Source organism: Diadema antillarum, unplaced genomic scaffold, assembly GCF_040938485.1.
Source record: "Diadema antillarum isolate AM-2024a unplaced genomic scaffold, OU_Dant_1.0 seq00000634_RagTag, whole genome shotgun sequence".
Taxonomy (NCBI): domain Eukaryota; kingdom Metazoa; phylum Echinodermata; class Echinoidea; order Diadematoida; family Diadematidae; genus Diadema; species Diadema antillarum.
In genome coordinates this window covers 579,385-599,024 of record NW_027271551.1, presented here as the reverse complement: position 1 = coordinate 599,024, position 19,640 = coordinate 579,385, and the positions used below count along the sequence as shown (strand labels likewise).

General features: G+C 36.1%; 1 protein-coding gene and 1 long non-coding RNA gene across 2 annotated transcripts in view; both read left to right on the top strand.

The window, feature by feature from the left end:
* Positions 1-1,964: 1,964 nt before the first annotated feature.
* Positions 1,965-3,975, top strand: LOC139736243 (uncharacterized). The gene is made up of 2 exons (XR_011711246.1): positions 1,965-2,069; positions 3,936-3,975. It is a non-coding gene; the product is annotated as an uncharacterized lncRNA (long non-coding RNA).
* Positions 3,976-4,531: 556 nt separating this feature from the next.
* LOC139736249 (MAM and LDL-receptor class A domain-containing protein 2-like) overlaps positions 4,532-19,640 on the top strand; it is a 182,721-nt gene continuing 167,612 nt past the window's right edge. Inside the window, exons 1-13 of the mRNA XM_071646980.1 lie at positions 4,532-4,672; positions 5,806-6,045; positions 7,820-7,940; positions 9,123-9,230; positions 9,657-9,692; positions 10,149-10,265; positions 10,689-10,724; positions 11,174-11,290; positions 11,703-11,738; positions 13,048-13,194; positions 14,044-14,279; positions 15,678-15,810; positions 17,086-17,121. Of these exons, the coding sequence (XP_071503081.1) occupies positions 7,826-7,940; positions 9,123-9,230; positions 9,657-9,692; positions 10,149-10,265; positions 10,689-10,724; positions 11,174-11,290; positions 11,703-11,738; positions 13,048-13,194; positions 14,044-14,279; positions 15,678-15,810; positions 17,086-17,121 (1,117 nt within the window). The 5' untranslated portion in view covers positions 4,532-4,672; positions 5,806-6,045; positions 7,820-7,825. The remainder of the gene's footprint in view (positions 4,673-5,805; positions 6,046-7,819; positions 7,941-9,122; positions 9,231-9,656; positions 9,693-10,148; positions 10,266-10,688; positions 10,725-11,173; positions 11,291-11,702; positions 11,739-13,047; positions 13,195-14,043; positions 14,280-15,677; positions 15,811-17,085; positions 17,122-19,640) is intronic.

The window sequence follows — 19,640 nt, the reverse complement described above, 5'->3', positions numbered from 1 at the left end:
GCAACATTTTAGCTCTATCGTTTATAGTCTTATAGAAGAAGATTTCTTTTTGAAAAATTCCCTAATTTTTAGGGATTTGCCCTCTGGGTGCCCCAGGCGGGGCAAGGTGGCCGACTTTCATCACCCCAGCCGTAATACCTGACAAGTTTGTTGAAAATTTGACCTATGGCTCCCAAGTTTTCAAGTAAGAGATGAAGATGTATAAAAAATGATCTTAAACTTGCTCCCTCCCCCTCCTTCCAACCCCCGCCATGAGTAACCCCACTTGGCGCCATGAGCAAACTTGAAACTATATAGTCATCAATGTAGGCCTACTTTGATACTTCAAGCACTATTGACTTGGAATGCTCTATCACTTCTGGTCCTAATAGAAGAAAACTGTTGAAGATGACTTAATTTCGAGAATTTGCCACCCAGGTTTTTTTTTTTTTGAACATTTATAGATCCTTCTACCCTGTGGATTCTACTTGTTAAGTTTGGTAAAATTCCATCATCTGGTTCCCAAGGAGAAGTTTGACGAAGGTGAAGTGCATATTTAATGGAAACGGATGACGCACGGACGGACGGACGGACTGACGGACGGACGAACAATGAAATCAAAATAATCGCATCGGCTCATTAAAGCCTTGAGCCTTTGGCTCAGTCACTGTTTGAGGTGAACTAAAAATGCGACTTGCTGAGTTATTGTAACAAATCTCCACATTAAAGGAAACCAAAACTCAAATATAAATGTGGATTGAGTAAAAGCAGCATTATTAGTTGATCTCATCAGTGAAAGTTTTAGGAAAATTGGACATTCCAATCAATAGTTATGAATTTGTAAAGTTTCAGTGCAGTCATTGCTGGACAGGGATGCTACGATTCATGACCATCATTATTGACAAAAATATATAGAAAAACATAAAGAAAATTCAACATTTTTTTTTTCACTTCTTGTTATGAAACAGCACTTGGCTTACCTCTTTCAGCAACGAGCCGAGGGAATAATATTGCCCTTCGCATAATTATGTTAGCTTGTCGATGGAATGTGTACTTTCCGTGAAATATTAAATTTTGTGGAATTCTCCATATATTTTCTTTATATCGCTGTAAAAAAATGACTTCATGAACTCTACAAGTCTGATCCTTCTGTAGCAATTAGTGTATTTAAAAAAAATCATAACTTTTGAATTGACTGTCCGATATTCTTCAAATTTCAGCTAATAATGATCTACTAATATTGCTACTTTCACTCTATCTAAATTCATATTTTGGGGGTTTGGGTTTCCTTTAAAGGCAAACTATGTGTATTATTTTTTGGACGTTCACAGCTGTGTTTACAATCAGAGCCGCATGATTACAAAGCATGCAGATTATTAAGTGTAAATCATGCAAAAGTATTGATTCCAGAAGGCTCGGTTTGCGCTTGTATTAATTGATTCGTATCGATATTCGTCCTGATATTAGTGTACTGATCAATATATTTTAGGAAATTATTAAAAAGGTTTTACTATAACAAGAAACGTTGGCTTGTAGAATAAACAAAAGAAATTGTACCAGTTTATTGATTGTGTTTGAAGGTGCCGTGAAATAGAACACTGATATTTGTCGGAGAACAAGTGGATCGAGTTTTCATCGATCGAAATCTTATCATACTGTTCCTATAACAAAATTATAGTTGAACGAGACGAAGTTAATCTTATTGTAAAAGATAAACTACACAGCATCTGCTCGACATTCATGTTTGTCTTCTGAAGTTCTTTGATAATTATATACCTCCTACATAAATTCAGAAAAACAGGTTTCACCGGATTGACTTATTTTGTAGACACTTGTAAAAGCAAATTTTGATAAATCAATTGCTTTGACTTAGAAAAGTAGTCTCATGGCCTAAAAGAGCTGACGACAAACGTATTGATTATGACGATCCGAAGGTCTATAAATGTCGACGGTTTTGCCCTGCTATTCCAACTGAGTTTCCTACAGTGGAGACTTCGTCAACTGGATTTGCCAAGTACGACTAGGCAGAATCGGCGCCATGGCTTCGACCTTGCCTGCACTAGTGCTCCTCATGACAGTCGCCCAGTGCTGTAAGTACACCTCATTCTGTTAACGTCACAAGTTCTTCACAAACTCTAAAGAAAAATAGGTCCAACTTTGTATATTTTTAGGAGTGACACAATTGTAGCAACAATACGGACATTACGGGTACAACGTTGAACCTTTCAAGCCAGAAGCACCTTTTAAGGTCGAACTTTGAGCCTTTCTGGCCGGAAAGGTGCAAATTGCACCCGTAAAGGTGCTCCCATTGTGTCCTCCATAAAGGTAAAAAGTTGAACATATTTTTCTTAAGGTGGAGTGTAGGTCAAATAATTAAACGGTGTATTTTTTTTTGAGAGAGAGAGAGAGAGAAAACAGAAATTTCTGAGCCGTGTGTTCATACATTTTGGAAAGTGCTTCATGTCGCAAAGTGTTTGCTCGAATTCTTATGAAATTTGCTTTCTATACGAAATCAGGTGTAAGTTAAACCTGTCGCAGTGTAACAGTTGCTTTCAATGTTCCTCGTGAAACATTAAAGGGACTGTACATTTCTGGTTGAGGTGAGGGTTTTAGCTTTTAACGTTTTGAGAGATATTCAGAAACCACTCTATGAGATGTCAAAGAGCATGCAATTGTAAGGGTATCAAAAGTATATTTGATGAAAATCGATTTTCAAATAGCCTATCCAGAACTGGTGAAACAAAGAAATCCTAATAAAAGGAGCGGCATGTCGCCTTTTATTATTATCACTTTTTTGGCCTTTTTCAGCCATTTGAAAACCAATTTTCATCAAATAAAAGTTGAATCCTTCTTTCATATTTCATTAGAGGTTTCTCATTATCTCATTTAGGAATGTTCAAAACATGAATCCCCACCTCAACCAGTACTGTACAGTCCCTTTAAGGAACAAAAATAAAAGAGAAATTGTATGGGGCAGCTAAACTTTGCAGCACTCTCCAATTTTTCAAATAAAGCTGTGATTTTCAAGATCATTTTCAAGATATCATTATGCTTTCTGTATACAAAAAATACCTTTTTTTTCTGTCCATTACACTGAAGCCTTGATAACCATCAACAAGCGTTACAATTTAGCTGCGTTCTGATTGACTACAGTGTTTAATGCAGCAATGTTATGAATAATCCTATAATGTGTATCGTATATAAAAAAGTAACATTGTTAACTCAGAATCTTGTCAGGGCAGAAGTTGTGTCATACATTCTTTGACCATAAGAGTTGTGGATGCAACGTTCCGAAATGTAGTTTCACGAATGCTCTACGGCACGTCCAGGTACGCTGAATACGCAGATATGAACAAATAAAGAAACATTGTTAAAATGATGACTTGGCAAACGAATAATACAGAAAAAAAGACAATATTTTTCGAATCACAAAATAGGTACTAGGCTGTCTGTGACTTTTGTTTGATAAATTGGTCACGTTTTTCGTTTGTATGTATGCGTATGTGTGTGTGTGTGTGTGTGAGTATTTTGTTGGTATACTAATCATAGTTATTGTTCGATTATCGGGTTGCATTTTCTTCGATATTTTGTTCTTTTCATTCGTGAAATTAATTTGTGTGCGCACCGTTATTGAAGAATCGCTTGGCAATGACGTCACGTCTACATCTAATTTAAATTCCGATATCATTCTATCGTAAAAAAATCCCCAACAACATGCCATGTTTTATCACTTTAGCTAATTTAAGTCAAATTCAAAATGCTGAGACGACTCTAATTATAGGCCAAACAAAAAAAAAATAAGAAGAAGAAGAAGAAGAAGAAGAAGAAGAAAGCGTTCTGGACATGCGCTAGACAGCCGACACGAGAGGTTGCATTTTCACCGATCTAAAGCTCGCTCCTGATATTCCTCATGCTTTGATCTTTGTCATCATAATTTTGTTTCATTTTCTTTACAGGGGGTTATACAGCATATTATCCTGCATATACAACACAAGGTAAGCAATAAATTTGTCCCATCCAGCAATGTTCCTATCTTGTAGATTCTATCCTGTCTCACGGATCATTTGAAGCACTTTACTTACAATTCAATACAAAACGTACAAAATTGTTGAGTAGATGCAAGAGTGTATCAATTCACTTTGCTCTATATTGCTCCCAATAAATAGATTCTATTCTTTGTAATTGGAGCGTAGTCTACGCTTGGCAAATTTGTTGGGATGGACATGCTTATGACTTCCTCAGGTAAATCACCTTCCTGATGCATATCTACTTTCACAGAACGTTTAGAGAATACTACAGATTTATTTCAAACAAAATCTTGGCAGTTGAAACTTTTATGAAAAAAAGACGTATGAACTCCTAGACATACATTGTATGGCATGTCAGAAATGCTTTTATAAAATGAGGAATGATGAGATCATTCTATGATACGGGTTGCCAAGGGAAAAAAATGTGCGATGCATTAAACCTTGAATGAAATATCTAAAAAAAAAAGAGATGAATGAAATGTTTAACCATTATCGCACTATATACGCTGTTATCATTCTCTCAGGACCAAACAACTTTGACTGTGACTTTGCATACGGCACCTGTGGATGGCAGCAGTCATATTTTGATGACTTTGACTGGACCCGTAATAGTGGTAGTACTTCATCGTCAAGCACCGGACCAAGCGGGGACCATACAACCGGCTGTAAGCACTCACATTATTTATTGCCTTTAGGGATGGTATAGTTTTGGTTGTGATCCTAATAAGAGGTTAGTCCCCTCCTTTATTAGGACCACTTTGTTTTCGGATATCTCTGTTATTTCAAGAGATATAATATTCATCAAATGAACTTTGAATTCTTTTTCCCTTATAGTTTTTTTTTATGTCTTATGGAAAACTCATACAGAATCTAAAAAAAAAAAACAACAACAACTTTGAATTCGTCTTAGACCTACATGATTTTTCATAATCTTATAAGTGATTTGGTGAATATTTGTTGGGAAATGGTTGGCATATTCCAAAAAGAAGTGATCCTAATAAAAGGTGGGTCCCACATTTTATTCGACCCCCCCCCCAAAAAAAAAAAACAACAAGAAACAAACACAACAACAAACAGACATCCGTTTAAGTATTTGCATTGCGCAACATCATGCCGTATAAGTGCCCTTGTTTTTCCCTCTTTCTTTCTCTCTCTCTCTCTCTCTCTCTGAAAAACGCTCGGTACTGTCTCCTTTACTTTGTGTTATGTTGTCTGTTCCTTTCACTGGTAGAAGGACAGAGTTTCAAAGCAGTGGAAATAATAGAAAGCTGCGGCTGAAAGTCTTGGATACAAGATTTCTTCTGTCTCCTTCACTTGCACGTACAAGTTACGTTCTTTTTTTTTCTATTATGATACATGTGAGTATGTGTGTCTGTGTTTGCCTTCACTGTGTACGTGTATCTCATGTTTATACTTGGGTGATGTTCGTTATTCCAGTGGTTCTTTAATTTGAAAACGACATGATGTTCGTTATTCAGCAGACTCAAACAACCGAAAATTATATATTAAGGCTCATTATTCCAAAGGTTCGTTCGCCTGAAAGTGGAAATAGGATTCGTTAACCAAAACGAAGTGAGGTTCTGACGAAACTTCAGAATTTTACGAACCTCATTTCTTTCATCTAGATTAATGAACCTTCAGAATAAAGAACCTTCGGAATAAAGAACCGTATATATTATCGGATCAACGAATCTTCCGAATGACGAACTTTCGGACTGACGGACTGTAAACGAATATCCTGTTCTTATGTACCTTGTTTGTGCATTTACTTTTTTGTTACATTTACGTTTCATATTAGACGGATATTACATGTACATTGAGACATCTTCGCCACGTTATTCCGGCCAAGTCGCACGCTTGACGAGCCCCTCGGCCCAGTATAGCTCCGGGCCCCAGTGTCTGACATTTTGGTACCATATGTACGGGTGGCACAATTAATTCACTGAATGTCTACAAGTCAGCATCAAGTACAGCGAGTGGAGGCGACGTATTATTCTCACGTACGGGACAAGTCGGCGACGTGTGGAATGAAGCACAGGTAAGTTATATCATATACGTTTACTTAGCATGTTTCTCAAGACTATAATCATAATGCTAATGAGTGAATGTAAAAATATATGACATAATATGTTTCTCAAGACTATAATCATAATTATGCTAATAAGTGAATGTAAAAAAAAAGGAAAGAAGATGCAGTATCAAGTTTTGGTCAACACTATTGCAACCCTTATCTGATTGTAAGTGAGAGAGTGTGAGGGTGTGTGTGTGTGTGAGAGAGAGAGAGAGAGAGAGAGAGAGAAAAGAGAAGAGAACAATTACACTGCAAAAAAGTCCGGTGTTAAATAGTGAACACCGAGGTGGTGTTAAATTTTCAGTGCTCATTTATGGTGTTAAATCAACACCTCCGGGTGTCATTTCCAAAACTGAAACTGTTTTTTGAAGAGTTTCTTAGTAACTGCACTTCTTGCAGATTTTTAATTTAAACAAGACGATCAAGAATTTTACATGAAAATACTAGATTTTTGAAAAAAATGTGAAAATAAATTTACACCACAGTAACACCAGCTGGTGTGGTCTCTTATTGAAGCTGGACGGGTGTTAAACCATTGATATTAACACCAACAAATATCAAATCAACACCATGTGGTGTCATTTTTGAATTAACACCAGTACAGTGTTAAAATAACACCATGTACAGTGTCAAATTAACACCACGAAGTGTCAGGGGAACACTTTTCAACACCATCACAGTGCATTTTCTACACCTGTGGGTGTGGTCCTCTATTGAAGTTTGATCGGTGTTAGATTTAACACACATGGTGTTAAAATATAACACCGATGTTTTTACAGTGTGGACATGTAAATATTTCACAAAAAACAGGTATCATTATTGATTTTGCTTGAAACCGCTGTTAACATGGTTCACGTAGACTTTGCTCATCTCTTCTTTGGTTATCTGTGTGTTACAAGGATACCACAATATGATACAATGAACCCTATTGTATGTTAAAAATAAAGAAATTCGCCTTCCACTGGCATGACAAGAAAAAAGAAAAAACAACAACATGTATTACACATGTATGATAATAGTAACAAACAGGAAAACAAAAGCATTGCACGGACGATGTCTTGAATGCTATAAATAAGAATTTATGTAGATATACATATACACAAACACCCGTACGAACGTACACGGGACATGCACAAGCACGCACTCACACACACGCACATGCATGAACACACGCATACACTCGCTCACTCACACCATGTCGGAGGGATACTTAGAGTACAAATTACTGCCTTGAACAAAATAAATATTTGTTCTTTGTCAGTTTGTATTGCATCTACCTTCTGCTTGTACATAACTTTTCCAAATTATTTCATCGCAATTGTTTGGTATTTTCTTGATTTTGGATTAATTGGTCTCAATTTCGTAATCTAAAGGAATTTGTAATTGTTTTGGATGGATTAAAAAAAAAGTTCGAGTTATAACAATTGATGCTCATGTGTAGGTCAGTTCAATCACAGAACATCCTACCAAGTTCAAGTTCAAGTTCAAGTTTATTTAACCAATTCATTAAACATTTGACATTATTTTTACAAAAGGATACAGCATTAAGAATAATGAATGGTTTGGGACCCCCAAAAAGAAGCAGAGCTTGTAAAAAAGGGGTCCCGGATAAACATATAAAACAAAACATACTAAAGTTTTAAACATATTGTAGCGGGAAAGTCCCTAAAAGAGGGCGATTAAGAATAAAAAAAATATACCATCACGTCTATTTTGTTTAATTCTTTTATCATCATTACAGGTCACCATGAACAATAACACCCAGCCATTCTACATTACCTTTGAGGGTGTATGTGGGAGTAGCTTCACAGGTGATATCGCCATAGATGACATTGTGCTTTCCCAGGGCTCCTGCCAACAAGGTATGTGACGATATTATAGCCCTATCATGTACTCACGACAAGCAAAACAAAGAGAACTTACGTAAGAAAAACCTCATTTCAGGCGTCGAGGTTGAAATGACTGCTATAATGATATAATAATATGAGATGCAGAAAATTATGAATATATGCAATCCCTATTCAGAAGTAATACTGGGAGATTAAAAAAAAACAGGGAGAACAACCCCTTTATGGTGTGCATGGTGATGTATAAACCGTGCCTGACGTCATAAGAATCAAACACAATGTAAACTGATGAGTAATTTGTTTTTGATTTGCACCAAGACTTCGTTTTCCCTCACTGGTTTGTTTCTCCCCCATGCAATATATGGAAATTGTCATCTTTTAGTCAAAACATATATAATGAATAACACTTTTATTGATAAAAATGAAAAGTCGTCCTATCTCTTAAAGTACTCTGCAGTCGTCATATCAAATGTTGCCGTTTTAATGTCAGTTGCATTTGCATTATCACCCACGTGTGAGTGCGTGTGTGTGTGTGTGTGTTTTAGATGGTACCATGAACAACATATTTAACAGTGCCATATGTATACAAACTGTTCGAAATTTCATTTTTTAAATCTTATATATGAATACAATTTTGTTATTTCACTGTAACATTTATTTGTGTAATTTGTTATACATCGCTCTATTCAGCCTGTCCTAAGTCGATTTGCCATTATCTACAAACAGTCAATTTCTTTCATTCAGATTTATATTAAAGGTCATATATTCCATTGTTTATTCAATCAGAATAAAAAGTTACAAGATATTTCATTTCATGTACAATTTGATGCGAAATTGAAATTAACAGAGCATAACAAAACCTCACTTATATAATACGAGACAGAAAAAAAAATCAAAGTGAAATGAAATGCTATCTATTGCTATATTTTGAAATTTTGGGATGTAACAAAATAAAACAAATAAAAAAGGAAGGATTCATTGAAAAGCCTTGTTTCTTGCTTGCGAAATCCGAAAAAAAGAATATAGAATGAAAAAAAAAAACCAACAGCACAAAATTGGCTAAAAGAATATACATAAAAAAGCAGTCGGCAACTACGTGTTCATGAGAAATATATGTGTTTTTTTTTTCTGTACTAAACTTGGGAATGCACATGAAAATAAGCACCGCTTACATTTGAATTATTTCGTTGCGTTTAGGATGTGCCTCAAATCAATTTCAATGTAACAACGGTACCTGCATCCCGGGCAGCTGGGAATGTGATGGAATTGTCGACTGTGCCGATAACAGTGATGAGGACCATTGTGGTAAGTTCACCCCTCGTAGCTCCAACTTCTTTGTCATCAGTGTTTTCGTTTTGAGAACATCAAAGAGTTATCAAGTTTGTCCGGTGCTATTATAATCAAAAAGGTTTTTGAAAGGTGATGTGTGTGCATTTTGATTTATTTTGTAAAATGGCAACAGACGTTAAGCGAACTTCTATAGGCCTTATATAATGATTTTGAATTTACCCATATGACGTTTTGGCCAATAAGTAACTGTAGAGTCAAATGGTGGATTTACATATATAAATATGTAAATTCACCACTTTACTCTACAGTTACATATATATATATATATATATATATATATATATATATTTATCAGAATTCCATTTAGTTTTCATTGAACATCTTATTTGGACAAAAATGAAAAAAAAAAACCGCTTTACTTCTTTTTTTTTCACCTAACAGATTTCTCAACCAATTCGTGGTATCAGTCTACACCTGGTAAGAATATCATATTTAATGTTAAGAAGTACCTCAGTGAAAATTTTGTCTATGCCAGCTGTGTTCTTATCACATAGAAGATAACAAAAATCGAATTGACCACTTATACGCAGATGAAACAACTTGAATCATGATGCTTTACATGTTTTTCCCCCTCTACATACACTGTCAAGTTGATGTTTCCTGAAAGAAAACGCGGATTATCTTTGAGTACTGGCAGAATTACATCCTTTGGAAGTGCGGGGCTAATGCTGTAGATTCAATCACATTTATTTGCGTATTCAAGTCTTTTTAAATGATTAAAGCAGGAAACACGTCCATTCCTTCTTTGTCTGTCAGATGTGGCATTTCGACTGATGTATGCTACAATAACATAAGATGCGGTTCTCCTTTACTTTTCATAAGAATTATAAGGAGATTCAATTTTCAAAGTTTTTATGGTGTTTCTTTTCGTAGGATATCAGTCCTGTTATAGTTGGCAGTTCCAATGTAACGATGGGTCATGTATATCAGACTATTATCGATGCAATGGATACTCCAACTGCGGAGATGGCAGCGATGAATACAACTGCGGTAGGTGTTAATTTCCTAATGTATACTGAAAAATATTAACTCAATAAACTGTGCTCATTTCCGTCACATTTAGGTCTACTGAAACTTTGAAATTGAAATACATTTGATATCTATATTCATGGCATGCATTATTATTATGCACATATCTATAGTTTATATTAAGATAGATACATAGACGTACTTAGTACATGTTATAACATTTTTCTCTGTTGCTTTCTTCGTCCTTGCTGTCGTTTAACTTGGAAGTTTTTGTAGCTATAAATCATGTCTTTTCGTAATTGGCTAGAAAATTGATTTGGGCGTCCCCTTATTAGTGGTTTAGAGACACAACATCGCGGGATGAATTGTAAATATCTTCATTGCCCTACTATGAATGGAGAGGGTCTAAGAATTCAACTTGTCTGGTTTCTTATACTTTCGTAGATTATTCAACGAGCAGCTGGTATCAGCCCACACAGGGTAAGATGATTCAAAACCGTGATGATAGCAACATTCGACAACGTACTGTAACATACTTAATGTGCCTACGATTTCCGTCCGAAGCATTGATTTTAATCCCACAATATATAATGAAAACAAATTCTTGAAAGTGATTGATACTTAACACCATACAGAATCTCTTGGTTTGGTTTGTAATCAATATTAACTCGGTTCAAACCGGGACGGATACGTTTTCAAAGTTGATGACCATAACTGGTTACGATGGAGCAAAAGTATATAATTTATAAACTGAATTTAAAATTTGAATTTCAAACGCGTCCATTCCTTTTTTTTTTCTTGTCTGGCTATCAGATTTGGCATTTCGACTGATGTATGCTACAATAACAGAAAATAGAGATCTCCTCTCCTTTTCGTATGAACAATAAGAGATTCAATTTTGAAACTTTTTCTGATGATTCTTTTCGTAGGATATCAGTCCTGTTATAGTTGGCAGTTCCAATGTAACGATGGGTCATGTATATCAGACTATTATCGATGCAATGGATACTCCAACTGCTACGATGGCAGCGATGAATACAACTGCGGTAGGTATCAATTTCATATATACGGTTAGCTATCAACTCAATAAACTGTGTTATTTTCCGTCCAATTCTGGTTTATTTAGACTTTGAAAAACATTTGATATCAATGTACATACTTAAAAACAGGCAAATATAGTTCATAATACATATTGCCCTACTAAATACATTTTATAGTAATTGTTTGTCTCTTGCTTTCTTTCTTTTTTGGCTGTCGATTAATTTTGAGGTTTTTGCAGTTTTAAATTATGTCTTATTCGTAATTGGCTAGAAAATTGACTTGGGCGTCCCATTATTAGTGTTTCAGGAAAACGTACATCGGGTGATTAATTGCTAATAAATTCATTGCCCTATTATAAACGGTGTGATGGAGAGGGTCTCACGATTCAATTTGTCTGGTTTCTTATTCTTTTCGTAGATTATTCAACGAGCAGCTGGTATCAGACCACACAGGGTAAGATGATTCAAAACCGTCAGCGTATAATAGCAACATTCGACAACGTACTGTAACATCAAATGTGCCTACAATTTCTTAAGCATTGATCTTAATCCTACAATGTGAAATGAAAAAAAGATTCCTGAGAATGATTGATACTTAACACCATGCAGATTATTTTGGGTTGGTTTATAATCAATATTAAATCGGTTCAATCCGGGTTGAGTACGTTTTCAAAGTTGATGATCATAAAGAGTTACGGTGTAGCAAGAGTATATAATTCATAACCTTTTGACTTTCAAGAGCGATTATTCATGCAATACTAGTATCTTTCAGGCAGCATCCGTATGTTCAATGATTTTCTCCGTAAAGATTGTATGTACCTTCTTACAACCTGGAATTATCACACATTGAAATCAAAAACGTTTTTTTGCCTCGAAATCGGCGTGAAAGACTTGACCATTATAAGGCCTGTTTGTCATTTCCCAGTAGCAAACTTGCGCAATTATCTTGTCCTTGAATTAAAGTTTTCATGAATAACTTTAGTGTAGCTGCGATTAATGCCACAACGAATGCAAGAAATGTACCTAATACAATGTAACTTACCGATTAATCTAGCCTTATAAGGGTCAAGATCGCTTCACCTCCACCCCAAAAAGGTTGAATTTATTCACCTACTTTAGAAATGCAATTCAAATTTGAAACCGATTGAGGTCGCACTTTCAAAGCACTTTGAACGCGAATGAATTTTTCGTCATTTTCCTGTGAGCTTTACTGACGGAAGAGGAGATGGAATCTGTAATTGAATAAACGTGAAGGGTGCACGTAACGAGACGGACACCCACGATTCATACAACCCACGAGTCATGCAGCCCATGAGTTCGACACTAAAGCAAACAAGGCCCACGAGACCGACAAGATAAGCAATGTGTTGTAATGTCGAATTACGTAGTTCCGAACTCTTGGGCCTTATTTGTCCAGTGTTGAACTCATGGGCCTTATTTGTTAAGTGTCGAACTCATTTGCCTCGTGGGCACTGGACGACTCGTGGGCTGTATGACTCATTGACTTTTTTCTTTTTTTTTTCGATGTTGAACTCGTGGTCTGTGTGATTCTTCGGTGTCGGACTCGTAAAATGACCCCCAAAGCAATTGCTACAGCAAGTGTTTGGTAGTCTTGCCAACTCTCGACGTGACATGCAGCATCATGCTCATTTACGACTCAAATTTGAGGAAGTAAACTCTGAGCATAATGTTGAGATAGAAGCAAATAGTATCTTCAACACAAGTTTTTTGTTTTGTTTTGTTTTTAAACCATTATTATCCAGGAGCAGTTCCGGACGACTTTGACTGTAACTTTGAATCCGGTCTCTGTGGATGGCAGCAGGCATACGGCGATGACTTTGACTGGACCCGTAAAAGTGGCAGTACTGGGTCGTCTGGCACCGGACCATCTGGTGACCATACCACCGGCTGTAAGCAGTATAATCCCTTCAAGTGTTTTTCTGTTCTGTGAAGGAGATTTGCAGATGCCGCTGTTGAGCTCTCCTATGACAGTTTTTGTTGCCTGTATGTTTCAAACAGTTTATGATGATTTTTATCGTTAGTAATGTTTGCGCATTTTCGTAGGTTAAGGATTAACACCTCTATACTTCTTGATTATATTTCTTTCTCGGATACGCTTTGTAATTGTCCAGAGTTCTTTTGTGTCATGTATGATCTTAAAGACATTATTTACTAATTACAGATAGAACAAAAACCCAGCTTTAGTGCAAACTAGTTCTAAAAAAGTTAGGCATAGAAACAAGCAGTGTAAAAAGTTAATCAATATAATCAATGTTAAGCATTTTAGATTTACAAAATGTGAACAACAGTTATGATATAATCAGTCTCTAGACCAAGCCGTCTACAGTTATGGTCTAGTAAGAACATAGTGATAACTCCTTATATCGTAGGATTTATTGCTACATTTTTACATGGTAGGATGTTTTTGTGATTGAACTGACCTACACATGAGCATCAAATGTTATAACTCTAGCATTTTTTTGATCCATCCAAAGCAATTACAAATTCCTTTAGATTACGAAATTGAGACCAATTAATCCAAAATCAAGAAAATACTAAACAATTGCGATGAAATAATTTGAAAAAGTTATGTACAAGCAGAAGGTAGATGGAATACAAATTGACAAAGAACAATTATTTATTTTGTTTAAGGCAGTGATTTTTACTTTAAGTATCCCTCCGACATCGTGGTGCTTTTAATTCTTGACCTAATAAACGGTTATTATACGTTTGACAACTTTTGGTTCTCCTCCACGCAGACGGATATTACATGTACATAGAGACATCCTCTCCACGTGTCTATGGGGATTTCGCACGGCTATGGAGCTCCGCCCAGTATCGTTACGGGTCCTATTGCCTGACATTTTGGTATCATATGTACGGCAACGCTATCAACTCACTGAATGTCTACAAGTCAGAAACAACATTCCCAAATTCTACAGACAGTATATTCTCTCTTAGTGGGCAAAAGGGAAGCTATTGGGGTCAAGCACAGGTAATTCGATTCAGTTTTGAGACAATACGGAGCAATTCAGTGTATTTTTTACGCATTTTATTGTCGATCGGCCTTATTTGTAAAGAAAGAAAAATGTTGTAAGAATTAATGAGTTTTCAAATAACTAAGATAGCAAAAGATCTTTTATGTGGCCGTCACCCATTATCTCAGGGCATAGATAAATATCCTAAATATATGATAGCCTAGTATTGGTTGAGGTGAGGATTCAACTTTTAACTTTGTGCGAGATACTTAGCACTTTGATTAAAAACAATTTCAGAAAATGTTAAAGAACATTCAATTTGAAGAGGTTTTCAAGTTTATTTGATGAAAATCGGTTTTGAAATGACAGAGATATTCAAAACAAAAACAAAGTAAAACAGATTGATCTTAATTTAAGGTCGGTCTCACAATGAGATCGCTTTGTTTTGGGTATTTCAGGCTTAAAATTAGGGTTAGGGTTAGGTTTGGGGTTAGGAGTTTGGTTTAGGGTTAGGATTAGGGTCCGGGGTAATTGCCCAGGGGGTAATTGCCCTAGACCCTTCATAAGAGGTTACTCACCCCCCTCCCCCCTCAAAAAAAAAAAAAAAAAAAAATCATCTTAAAACGTTGTAAGTCTGACGCCCCATCTTAACTGAAACCTTACCATCCCGTTAAAATTGCGCTGATGTGTTTTTATTCGTCTTTCAAGAATATTGTTCTTATTATATTCTAGATCTGTACACAATATACTGTTGATTCAGAGAAACCAGCGACAAAGACTCTAGTATCTAATGTTGAAATACTGCAGACGTAAAAAAAAAAAAAAACATGACTTGTTTTGACAAAACGAAATATTATGCCGCAGTTTTCAGTAAGTCTTATCTATGCGATGATCTTTTATCTTATTTTTGTTTTTCTAATTAGGGGGTGTTCTTTGTTTAGTCATCATCTTTTTCCTAAATCAGTAGTGAATGATATGCGGTGTCTTTCAACAGCAAATGTCTCCTGTCCGTCAAAACAGCATTCACCCAAATTTTGGTACAAACAAGAATATAAAATGTAAGATAAATGTGATTTGTAATCAATTACTATGATTGTGGACAGGGTTATCCTGCTGTTATGGACAGTCACTTCTCATATCGCGTTTGAAAATGTAATACAGCGGTTTCTTTATGTGAACCCACAAGAGAGATGGAAACCGAACACAAGTGAGAAGGACAAATCTTAGCAGCTTTCATGAGAAAAAGTAGTTGTTGCACATATTTGAAGCTTGGAAAAACGTCGAAGTTCGCTGTGATCAACTGTGAGTTGCAAACAGCTTGCATCTCCTTGTTCCTAGACCTTGAAATCCTGACTATAGTTACTGTGTCGAGTAGCTTCAAACACGTAATCATTATACATGCAATTATTCTACAGGTCAGTATCTACAACAGTGGTTACTACTACGACTGGCCATTTTACATCACCATGGAAGGCATACGTGGGAATGACTTCACTGGCGATATCGCCATAGATGACATTTCGATGTTACATGGATACTGCCAACAAGGTAAATGCACAAATCTTAAATTTTCAGTGTCTGTTGTCGAGGTTGGAATGACTCCGCGAATAATCTAACATCACAACTGTTGACTTGACAGGTGTTGCAATATGTATGACCCTCAATCGTAAAGGACAACTGAAATTACACTCATGAAAACCAAGAATGAAGATAAACGAGACTGAGAAAAAAGACAATGCCAGTTTGCTTAAATTGTTCTGGAAAAGAATTGGGCGCAGTGGTATAGTGGATAAGACTCCCGACTCCCCATCGAAGGACCTGAGATCGATTCCTACCCAGTGGTTACGTACTTTGACAAGATGTTTTACCCACCACGTCCCTCTTGACCAAGAGGGGGGGGGGGGGGGATGTTTCATAGAGCTGTTTTCAAAGTTACGAAGTACTTACGAGCTACTAGTGATCAGCTGAAATTATTGAAATTCTGATAAGTATAGCACATCACAACTAATCACCAGTCGCTCGTAAGTTGTTTGTAACTTTAAAAATAGCTTTATGAAACACCCCCAGGTGTATTAATGGGTACATGACAACTCTAGGGTAGATAATGGCAGGGCCCTCTGGTGGACCAGTGGCAACATTGAAGAAGCTATTCCCTGGCGAAAGAAGGCATCGCTCTTATCGCTATTATTATTTTTTTAATGCTCATTATAGTAATTATTGTTATTGTTATTATGGTTATTATTATCATTGTTATTATTATCATCATCATTGTTAATTGTGTGTCAATCGGAAAGGAAAGGAAAGTTTTTACGTTACAGCGTAGGAAGGTTAAGTCAAAGAATGTTTGTTAGATTTCACCTCCTTGAAATTCGAACATCTTCAAATGAGTTCTGATATCTTACACGATGCAAAGTTCTGCGAAAGTTAATAGTACGAAGGAACTTGAACAAGGGGAGCAAGGTTTAAGGAACTTAGTGCGTTATCCACACTTCTTCATGTATTCTGCTTAGTCAATGGGTATTTTAAATCGAGCAAAACGCAGTGTCAAATATTGTATACGTATTTGGATTTGACACACACACATACACAAAGCCTATACAAAATATCTTACTTCTTCAGGCAGAAGATGTAGTCCTTGTATTCACGATATCCATCCGTCAAATATCATGTGCTTGAATGTTTGTAGACAATCTGATGATTATAAATAATCATCATACACTTGTTGATTCATTTGTATAGATGGACTGACCTTTGTTCATTTCCATCTTCGCCCGAAGCAATACTTACGTGCATTTGGAATGTTTTCATTCATCTCTTTCACAGCGTACACAACTGATTATCCCGACTACACCACACAAGGTATAAATGATTAATTGGCTTCTTGGACATGCATGTATGGTGATTGGAGACCTCACCTACAATTAGAGTCTTTCTCTTGTTGTGTCTGTTTTTATTTTTATTTTGAAACTTAACAATGAAATATTACATCACATTGTGTTAAGTTTCAATCTGTTGTGATTCATTTCAATCAACATTCTGTAGAGTCAAACAAATTTTTGATAATTTTTACATCTTGCATTGATACCACAGCGAGAGGAAAAATAAATGTTAAACTAAGGTATTTTTTGACCTGCTGTATATTCAATCACATACTTATTTAAGCGAATTAAAATCTTTTTGGATAAATAACGTGAAGCAAGCAACGCGTTCATTGCTTTTTTTTTTGTCTGTGTATCAAATGTTGCATTTCAACTGATGTATGCTACAATTACATAAGATACAGTTCTCCTTTGATTTTTATATTAATAATAAGGAAATTCAGTTTTGAAAGTTTTTATGGTGTTTCTTTTCTTAGGTTATCAGTCCTGTTATAGTTGGCAATTCCAATGTTACGATGGGACATGTATATCAGACTATTATCGATGCAATGGATACTCCAACTGCGGAGATGGCAGTGATGAATATAACTGCGGTAGGTGTTAATTTCCTTATACCATTAGATATCAACTCAATAAACTGTTTTCCTTTCCGTCCCATTCTGGGTTTATTCAAACTTTTAAAAACATTTGATATTTATAATCATGTATATATAATCGCATATAAAATTCATAAAACATATGACATTGGCCTACTCATTACATTTTACAATATTTTTTTTTTCTATTGCTTTCTTTTTTTGTCTTGCTGTCGTTTAATTCGGAAGTTTTTGCAGTCATTAATCATGTCTTATTCGTAATTGGCAAGAAAATTGACTTGGGCGTCCCATTATAAGTGTTTCAGAGACAGTACCTAAGGAACGCGTACATCGGGTGCTTAATTGCTAATAAATTCATGGCCCTATTATGAACTGTGTGATGGAGAGGGTCTCAGGTTCAATTTGTCTGGTTTCTTATTCTTTTCGTAGATTATTCAACGAGCAGTTGGTATCAGACCACACAGGGTAAGATGATTCAAAACCGTCAGCGCGTAATAGCAACATTCGACAACGTACAGTAATGTGCCTATGATTTCCTAAGCGTTGATTTTAATTCTACAAAGTAAAATGAAAACTAATTCTTGACAATGATTGATACTTAACACCATCCATTTTATTATGGTTTGGTTTATGATCAATACTAAATCGGTTCAATCCTGGTCGAATACGTTTTGAGAGTTGATGACAATAACAGAGTTACGGTGTAGCAAGAGTGTATAATTCATAACCTTTTGACTTTCAAGAGCGATTATTCATGCAATACTAGTTTCTTTCAGGCAGCATCAGTATGTTCAATAATTTTCTCTGTAAAGATCACATGTACCTCTTACAACCCGGAAGTATCACACATTGAAATAAAAAACGTTTTTGCCTCGAAATCGGCGTGAAAGACTTGACCATTATAAGACCTGTTTGTCATTTCCCAGTAGCAAACTTGCACAATTATCATGTCCTTGAATTAAAGTTTTCATGGATAACTTTAGTGTAGCTCCGATTAATGCTACAGAAAATGTAAGAAACGGACCTAATACAATGTAACTTACCGATTAAGCTAGCTATAGCCTTATAAGGGTAAAGATCGCCTCACCTCCACCCCACAATTTTCATCTAATTTAGAATGGTAATTCAAATTTGAAACCGGTTGAGGTCGTATTTTTAAAAGCATTTTGAACACGAATGAATTTTTCGTCATACCCTGTGAGCTTCACTGACGGAAGAGGAGATTTAATTCGTAATTGCATAAACGCGAATGGTGCACATCATGAGACAGATACCCACGAATCATACAACCCTCTCGTCATACAGCCCATGAGTTCCACTCTAAAATAAACAAAGCTACGAGTTAAGCAACACGTTGTAATGTCGAATTACCTCATGTCGAACTCATGGGCCTTAGTTTCATTAGTGTCGAACTCATTTTCCGAATGACTCGTGGGCTGTATGACTCATAGACGCTTTTTTTTTTTCAATGTTGAATTCATGGGTTGTGTGACTCCTTAGTCATGTTAGTGTCGGTCTCGTAGGATGACCCCAAATCAATTATCGCTGCAGCTCGTGTGTGTGGCTAATACGCAACGTGACATGCAACATGATGCGCACATGCAATACGTTGACACAAAGTTAAGCAAGCAAACTGTGAGCATATGCTGATATAGATGTAAATCTTTAATACAAGCTTGTTTGTTTTTTTAATTATAATTATCCTGAACCAGATCCCGGAGAATTTGACTGTGACTTTGAATCCGGTCTCTGTGGATGGCAGCAGGCATATTACGGTGACAGTTTTGACTGGACTCGGAACAGCGGAAGTACCCCGTCTTCAAATACTGGACCGTCAGTGGACCATACCAGCGGAACCTATTGTAAGCAGTTTGGTCTTGCCTTTATGTAGGTTTAACTGTCC